At 54.1% G+C, this 9,157-nt stretch overlaps 1 protein-coding gene across 1 annotated transcript in view; it reads left to right on the top strand.

Annotated features, from left to right (window-relative positions):
* AXIN2 (axin 2) overlaps positions 1-2,205 on the top strand; it is a gene marked incomplete at its 5' end in the record, with an annotated part of 19,714 nt that extends 17,509 nt beyond the window's left edge. The window contains 1 exon segment of the mRNA XM_005875800.2: positions 716-2,205. Within this exon segment, the coding sequence (XP_005875862.2) occupies positions 716-842 (127 nt within the window).
* Between the last annotated feature and the right edge of the window lie 6,952 nt (positions 2,206-9,157).

The following is a 9,157-nucleotide window of genomic DNA, read 5'->3' as shown; positions in this document are numbered from 1 at the left end:
CCGTTTCCGAGGGGGACTCCGCGAGAGGCCGCCCGGAGAGACTGCTCATTTGAGTCCATACAATTAAACAGCCTTAGAAGAAAAAGGCTGGGGCGGGATGAAAGAAACCTTTAATCAATGGGCATAATAGAAGGGCCCTTCGTGTTTGACCCTGGAGGGCGGGGGAGGGGAGAGGGGTGGCTGTCCATGGCTGCACCAGAGACCAGCCGGTGGAGTTGGCACCTGGGTGCTGGAGGGGGAAAGATCAAGAGGAAGTCGGCCAGGTCGGGGTGGCTGGTCTGGGGTCCCTAAGAGACCCCTTTCTTGGCTGCAGTGGCAAATGAACTCTAGGCCTGCCCTGCCCTTCCTGTCCCCCCCATCCCCCCCCCCCCCCCCAATAAAAAAGAGGAGAAAGAAACAGCTGTGTGCAAGGTGCACTTTCCACAGCATGAGTGGTGGTGACAGCAGCAGTCCTGGGTTGAGGGCCGCAGCCTCGGAGCTGTTTGCAGGGCAGACCTGCCCAGGCGCGGTGCCCAGCTTTGCTCCCGAGTGACATGGCCTGCCTGTTTGTGCCCGTGGCTCTGGGAGCCACGGGTCCTCTCGGTCAGATAAGGGCCAAGGCTGACTTCACCCCGGCTGCAGCCGCATCCTCGCCTTCCCTTAGCGTTGCCCTGCGTTTCTTTCAAAGCAGAAAATGCAATTTTACCAAGATGCTTTTTGGGGTTTTCCTTTTAAGGTATTACTTCAAAAAAGCCAGCGACGAGTTTGCCTGCGGCGCGGTGTTTGAGGAGGTCTGGGACGACGAGACGGTGCTCCCCATGTACGAAGGCCGGATCCTGGGCAAAGTGGAACGGATCGACTGAGTCTGCGGGTCTGGCCGTGGCCGGCCGCGGGAGCCCCGCAAGCCGTCTGGGACGTGAGCCACCGCCATGCAACACAAAGAAGGAATTTAAAAAAAAAATAAAAATGAAGACAAAGTCTAGGGAAGAGCTGGCCACTGGGCCTTCGGAGGGTGGGGGGAGGGTGGTTTTTCATTATTCATGGGCTGGGTACTGAGATAAGAAGAGCCTGAACTATTTATTAAAACCATGACCACTCCTGGCTATTGAAGATGCTGACTGTATCTGAGAGACGGCCATCCGTAATATATGACTTCCTAGGGACCTGAACCCATAAACTAAGAGAAACTGTGTATAGCTTCCCTGAACAGGAGCCCTTCCTGATATTTATTGAACAAGTGATTACCCCTGCCCCCAGTTTATGGATATGCTGCTTACGCCACGGAAGGGGAGGCAGGAAGTTTTCGGGGTTCTATCTAAACTTGGGAGCGGAGCTCGGGGTGCAGGGATGGTTTCTTCGTTACCAGAGGGATCGCGCTCCGCCCTGCGTTTTCTCCAAGTGAAGATAGACGTTTCTAGTGGTGCCCTGCCATTGACACGCAGAAATCGGTGCATTTTTTTTTTTTCTGTGCTGCTGTATTTTGTCAAAAAGGTCTTGAGGTTTGACTTACGTTGCAACATCACCGCCACTTGGGGGTCACCTTGTTGGATGTTCATTGCTGAGTTGGGGGGATTCTCCTGGGGACCCCAAGTCATCCCGTAACGTCCTCCAGCTCCCCACCAAGGCCCAGCGCTCCGTGCCTGAGGCCCGCAAGAACCTCGAGGTTCACCGTGCGCTTATTGGAATAAATCCTTCTAGCCCCCTTTTTTCTTTTTTTTCTTTTTTAAACTCTGGGCCACAGCCGTTCTGGAAACTACCCCTGCCCTGCAAAGAAGCGAAGAGCTGTGGGAAGACCTGGCAGCACCTTGTCCTCGACACCTTCGTTTGTCCTCCGGGTTTTTGTATTAAGTTAATCTGTACATTCTGTTTGCCCCCGTTGCCTGTACTCTACGTCTGTATATATCGTCCGGCGAAGGAGTATTAATCACTATCTCTAGTGCTTGACTGAATCAGTACAGTACCTGTACCTGCACGGTTCCCCATCCGTGTGTCGCCCTATATTGAGGGCTCGAGCTTTCCCTTGTTTTTTGAAAGGGGTTTATGTATAAATATATTTTATGCCTTTTTATTACAAGTCTTGTACTCAATGACTTTTGCCATGGCATTTTGTTCTACTTATACTGTAAATTATGCATTATAAAGAGTTCATTTAAGGAAAATTACTTGGTACAATAATTATTGTAATTAAGAGATGTAGCCTTTATTAAAATTTTATATTTTTCAAAACGCTGGCCTCGTCTTGGAATTCCTGGGGTGGGGGCAGGGCAGAGGCTGCCCGTGTGTGTGTGTGTGTGTGTGTGTGTGTGTGTGTGTGTGTGTGTGTGTGTGAACGCCGGCTTCATTTCCCACCTGGACGTCTAGCCGCGCTGGGCCGGCCCTGGGATCTGAAAAGGGATTCCTTCACCTGGAGCCACCTGAGGGTGCTTGTGGGCCAGACCATGGGCAGCGTTTCCTCGGATGCCTTCCTCCCACCATCTGGTCTGCCCCTTCCTCCCGGCAGGTGTCTCCAGTCAGGCCAGGTGAGTGCACGTGAAGCGGGGCTGACGGGTTTCTGTCCATGTCTCGGAGGTGAGGAGCCTCAGAAAAACCGTGTGTAGGTCTGGAATGTTCTGTGGGGCCCCTGAACCTGAGCTCAGTGAGGTGGCAGGGGGTTCAGGAAGTGGGGGGGAACAGGGCTTTCTGTACCGCTCAGTGGACACTTTGATCCACGGGGCCATGGAGGTTGGTGGGCAGGCAGCTCAACAAAGATGAACTTGGGGTGCCGGGCTGTGTTCCAGACCTGGGGGAGCAAGTCTATTTAATTTAGAGTCCGAGGATGAACTGTCTTTAGAAATAAAGGGTGTGTGACGACAGCGGGGTGGGGTCTGAAGCCAATGAGGTTGGCTTCTGGTCCCTGCCCTGAACAAGCCCGAGGCTGTGCTGGTCCTGGCTGTGGGGAAGGGCTGATGACCGCACACCCTCTGGGGTGGTGTGTGGGCATCTGGCTGGCTGCTGGGCGAGGAGGTGAGGGTATGCCTCGGCCCGAGGACGCAGCTTGCACCCCTCCCCTCCTGGCTGGAACAGGGGCTCACAGCAGGGGTACCCGAACCCACTTCGGGAACTGGAAGGCTCTTTCCAATCCCAGGAAACAGGCAACCTACTGTGCGAGCTGGGGGTGGGGAGTCATGGCTTTTACTCGTCGGGCCTTGTGATTCATCCAATGAGGATAATGAGGTTGGGGATCAGACAAACCTGGGCTCGAGTCCCCGTGCCACTGCCTCTGTAAGCATCATGCCTGTTTGTCCCTCTTCTGAGAGGGCCTGTCGCTCTCCTGCGCTCATGTTCACGGTCAGGTTCTCTGGGAAGTGGGCTCTGACATTGTGGAATCACCTGTGCCTTCCCAAGGGGAGGGCCTGCTTTGATTTGATTCTTAAAGGGATCTGGGACTCAAAAAGCTAAACCGGCGGTCGCCAACCGGTGGCCCGTGGACCACTGTGGTCCATGAGGTCCGAAAGGCTGGCGGCCGCTGAGCTAAACCATGGCAGGTGCTGTCGGCCCCCCTTCCCTGTCCCCAAATCATTTAACACCCAGCTCTTCCAGAAACCCACCCCCTCCAGTCCCCTGGTCTCACCTGGGAGCTGGGGAGACTCAGCCGCCCGCCCCAGACCCAGGAACAGGACCTGTGCGCTCCGGCCTCTCTGGTGGCACCTGTGCGCTCCGGCCTCTCTGGTGGCACCTGGGCACGTCGGAGTTGCCCGCCCTAGTCCTCGTGGGTCGTCCCCATTCTCAAGCCCAGCTGCAATGAGCTGCACCTTCCCAGTCCTCATCTAGGCATCTCCGAGAGCTCGGGCCTGCTTTTCTGATTGTTAACGGGCAATCGGGCGAAGCGCAGATGGATCCGAGTCCACCTCAGGCTGTCTCAGGGGCCAGTTTCCTCATACAGTAGGCCTGGTGCTAATGGCCCCCTTCCGGGCTGCTAGGACGGGAAGGGGGTGAGGTGGCCTCATCTCCACAGGGTCTCAGGACGCTTCCAGTGCACCTCACCCCCTGGCCACCTCACCGTCTGCACCACCTCACCCCCTGGCCACCTCACCCCCTGCACCACCCTCACCCCCTGTGCCACTCTCATCCCCTGCATTGTTACCAGCCTGTCCTGTGGATTTTCCCCTCCCCCTCCTGCTCCTACACCTGGGCGCTGGCCCCTGCCTCCCCGGCCCCTGGTACAGAACCAAGGAGGCGGAGGGCAAAGGGCTGGCAGGCTGTTGGGCTGGGAAACAGAGACTTTCAACTAGAGCTGAGCTTTGGCCACAAGCATCTTAATTTTTCTCTGAGTCTGTGACCTTTCAGGTGACCTTTCACAGACTTGAAGGAAATACTTGGAAGCTCTATGTGGACTCTCACCTGAGGTCACGGTTGGTGTAGTGGGGCTCCAGATGGAAGGTTTGGGACAAAGGATCCTGGTCTATTCCCTCCTCACCCAGAACCTGTTGGGACCATAATCATGGGTCAAAATGAAGGACATTGGCAATGACCCCAAAGAAAATGTTCTGGTCTATTTGAATCATTCGGCCAGATTGGCTTTCTTTCCTTGTTGTTGTTTTGGTGGATGGGTTTTTGTTTGTTTTGTTTTGTTTTCTTACCTTTAGTAAGTAATTTGGTTGTGCAGAACCTCTCCAAATTACATAGGTGGTTCAGCAGAGTATTTACATCTTCCTTCACTATCGTCATTTCGTTTTAATCCAGATTTTCTAAAAGTTTGATATGAGAGGGAGCCTCCACTGTGTTCTGTGACTTGTCCCAGGAAGTGGTAGTGCGTGCACACACACACACACACACACACACACACACCACTGCGACACACACTCACACACACCACTGCCACACACACACACATACACACACACCACTGCCACACACACACACACCACTGCCACACGCACTCACACACACACACACCACTGCCACACACACACACACACACACACCACTGCCACACACACAAAAGGCATTTTGGTAAATGTTGGCTGTTACCGGAATTATCCCAGGTAGTAGCTGCCTGCTTGGTAGTCTCTAAACCTGTTAAACAGGTAGAATTTGCACTGAACCTTAGGTCTGGTAGTTTAGGGAGAAGGGAGAGAGAGAGAGAGAGAGAGAGAGAGAGAGAGAGAGAGAGAGAGAGAAAGAGAGGAAGAGGAGGGGGTTGCTTTACAAAGGATCTGCCACAGAACAACAGTCCCCTGAACAGCGGGGTGTCCTGCACCATCGACAGTGCCCAGTTCTGAAAACACAAATCCCTGGGCTCCGTCCACACGGACCTCTTGGCTCCCCCAAATGCCCTACTGCTCAGGGCCTTTGCACATGCAGCTCCCTCAGCTGGGCGCCCCCCCACTCCCCCCTGCCCCAGCCTCCAGCCCTTCCTGAGGTGGCTTCCTTTTCAGCCTCAGGTCTTGGCAAATGTCAGAGGTCTTCCCCGACCATCAGATCCACATGTGTCCTCACCTGGTCCTCCCCGCGCCACGGAGCTCTCTTCACTCTTTCACTGCACGCCCTCAGGTTAACATGCGATCATTATTTCATCGTCCACGCATTCGTCCAGGGGGCAGGGAGTGAATGCGCTTTTACTCACCTCTGTGTATGTAACACCCAGCACAGCGGTTGTCATCGAGTAGGTACTCAACATTTACAGGACTGAAGAAAAGAAGAAAAATGGTCTGTAGCAGCATTACCTAAGATTAAGAGAGCCACTCCTAACACTTTCGGGTTAAAACACACAGCCCTGGCTGGTTTGGCTCAATGGATAGAGTGTTGGCCTGCAGACTGAAGGGTCCCAGGTTGATTCCAGTCAAGGGCACATGCCCGGTTTGTGGGCTCGATCCCCAGTGGGGGTTGTGCAGGAGGCAGCCGATCAATGATTCTCTCTCATCATTGATGTTTCCATCTCTCTCTTCCTCTCCCAAATCAATAAAAATATATTTAAAAACCCCACACACATGACCATATAGTATACACTATCTTGTAATCTTCATTTTTTACTCAATCACAGGTCATGGGCCTATTTCCATATCAATCGATATTTTTCTAGATTCTACAACATGACTTAAAGGTATGGCTGAACTCTCATCTATTTAATTACTTATGGTTGGCCATTCTCCTAGTTTCCAAAGTCTGCAATCATAAGTTACATCGTAATGAAATCTTTATAGCCAAACGCTCCCTCCGTCTTCATAGCTAGAGAGCCTTTCATTATCAGGAGGGTTTTTCAGGCGGAACTTCTGGGTCAAAGCTCCTCCTCGGAGCTGCGGCCACCGTCCTGCTGACGGTCGGAGGCAGTGGCTTTCCGTCTCTGGGTCCCCAGTGCCTTGCACATGGTTGACTCCCAAGCCTTGTCTGTGCCTGGGTATACATCTCAGGCCTGGATATTCAGGGCTCTCCTGCCTGAGCCACGCCTGCCGTTCTGGTATTACTTCCACTTCTAAGCTGGGTAGCCTTGAGCAATGAATTTCCCTCAACCTGGGCTGTGTCTTGATAGGATGAGGATAGTCATGGGCGTCCTTCATGGTGCCCATGAGAGGGGCTTGGGTGTGCACAGTCTCAGAAGGGAGTCTGGCCCGTGATAAGGGCTCGTACAGGTCAGCTGCTATCCTCACCGCCGATCCCCACCATGTGGTCTTCATGCCTGACTTGGCTCAGCCCTTCTCCCTCCCTGCTCTCACCTGTCATTGCAGAGCCCAGCTCACCCCAGGCTCCCCTTTCCTCTCCCCCAGGCTTCCTGCTCAGGACCCTCCAGATGCTCATCGGATGCTCACTGACCCCATTTTTAAATGTTCCTGCCCTGAGTTGTAAGGCCCCCGCCCCCCTAAGAACAAGGCCTATGGCTCAGACATCTATGCATGCAAGCTTTGCAGAGACAAAGTCCCCCTGAGTGACAGCCAGGTGACATTCATCCCGATGGCCTGTGACCACACCACCCTCCTTGACCCAACATCGGACTGCGCTCCTTCCTCCCAAACTTGACTTTGGCCCACACTGTGTGGTCGGGAGCCCCTGTTACGGAGCCTTTTATGCCGTGTGTATCTGACATGGTACATGGAGAGGACCAGGGGGTGACCCGATGGTCATGGAGCTGAGTGATCACTTTCTCTCCGACCCTCTCCCACGATCTCAACAAGAAAAAACTGGACATTAGCGATGTGTGGTGGTGTGATTAGGGTTGCCAGATTCAGCAAGTTAAACTACAGGATGCCTGCTTACATTTAAATCTCATAAACAATGAATAATTTTTAGTGTAAGCATGTCTCAGGCACTAGTTGGGCCATACTCATACTAGAAACATATCTGTGTATCTGAGATTCAAACTTAACTGGGTGCCTGGCATGTAATCTGACAACCCAGTCATGGTGGAGGCTGTGAAGTCCCCACTCGACCTTCCTCCCTCTCTGCTTCGGACATTCTTTCTTGTGCTGCAGAGATGGGAGAGCTGAACACTCCCCTTTCCAGACCGCTTTGCGTCTAGATGCGAAGTGGGTCCCACCATTGAGGTTTGCTCCCTGGGGGGCAGGGGCGCCTTGGCTCTTGCCTGGGGACCAAACAAGTCACGGACACAGGGCTTCATGGCAGGCCATGTGGGCATCTGTTCTCAGCGCCCTGGGTGCCGAGGGGCGTGGAGCTGGGGCAGATGGCCAGACTCACGGGGGTCCAGCCACGAACTAGCTCCTGGGCACGCAGTGGCTGTGGCTGCTTCCTGATAACAGGGTCATGTCTGTGACCCCGGACCCGTAAACACGCCCAGGGAGTGGGTAGGGGAGCTCTGTAGGGTTCTGAAAGTCATGACCAAAGACTCAACCTATTCATTCATGAACTCCTGAGATTTCTATCCACCGCATAGCCTGTGTTACCTCGAGTTCTGTTAAAATGCCGTATTAGTTCGGAGCTGCTGCCTCAAAGCCCCACAAACAATACGATACAACAGGAATGTGTTGCCTCGCAGCTCTGGCGACTGCAAATCCTAAATCGAGGTGGCTCAGGGCGTGCTCCCTCCGAACCCTGTAGGGGCAGGAGGACAGTCCTCCCACACAGTCCCTCCTTCCGCTGTCCTTGTCGGTGACTGCGCCCAAATCCCCCTCGTCATAAGGTCACCCGGCATATTGGGTTAGGCCCCCTGTCACGATCCCGGCCTAACTTGACTGTATCGACAAACACCCTGTTTCCAAATCAGGTCACATTCTGAGGTTCTGGGTGTTAGACTTTCCCATAACTTTTTGGAGGACGCGGTTTCACCATAACAAACACCTGGACGGGTGTCTGTCCCCTGGCTGATAACATTGCGGCGCCTACCATTGTCTGTCTTCACGCAGAAGCAACACACATCTGCCAAGAGAAAAACTTCAAGCATCACCTCAAAGAGAAACTTACTAGGATCCCATCTAAGACCTGACTCCCTGCCCGCCAGGAAGAGCGGCCTCCCTGCCCGCCCCCCTCCACAGGCCCCAGCGGACTGAGCCAGCTGCTCTTGGGCACACTCCATCCAGGCTGCCCGAGTCTCTGCCCACCTGGTGATGAAGGGGGCTCCGAGCCTTTCTCTCTGGGCCCAGCGTAACAGTTGTCTCTCCGACCCTATCTTGGCTACCAGAGTATAAAACCCTGAACAGAGGTCATTGGGAGAAAGTATGGGATTTCGTCTCCAGAGAATGCCTGGCCGAGGGTATAAAGCCAACGACCCTCCCGTAGCTCTGAGACCTTCTGGCCCAGGTGAGCTGTTCGAACGCCTTCCTCCCTGAGATCTGAGTTGGGCGCAGGCCTGTGAGGGAAATTCCGCCGTGTTTTCCCAAAGGCGAGGTTCCGCTGCCCGGTCACCGGGGTCTTCTCTGCTCTGGCAGGGACTTCACTGGCAAACTGGATCTCAGCTCCCGCTCTGCCCGAGCGGGCAGTGGGCGCCCGGGTGTCAGTTTCCCCGAGGGCGAAGTCTTCTGCGGTAATCAATTGTTCTAAATGCTTCGTGAATCATTGTCAAGCCCTTGGCAGACTGAAGACAGCAAGAAGCAATTAGTCTTCTGATCAGCACGGCTTGTCAACATGAAAGGTTTGGGCAGAGCGTCCTCCAGATGACACCCACTTCTGGGCATGCCTGAGATGGCCACAGGCCTTTGTTGTTTATTCTTCCTGCCCAGAAGAAGCCCGGGGGGTGAGGGGCGGGGGAGGG

This window comes from Myotis brandtii, unplaced genomic scaffold (genome assembly GCF_000412655.1).
Source record: "Myotis brandtii unplaced genomic scaffold, ASM41265v1 scaffold469, whole genome shotgun sequence".
Taxonomy (NCBI): Eukaryota; Metazoa; Chordata; class Mammalia; order Chiroptera; family Vespertilionidae; genus Myotis; species Myotis brandtii.
This window is presented reverse-complemented; position numbering and strand designations above follow the sequence as displayed.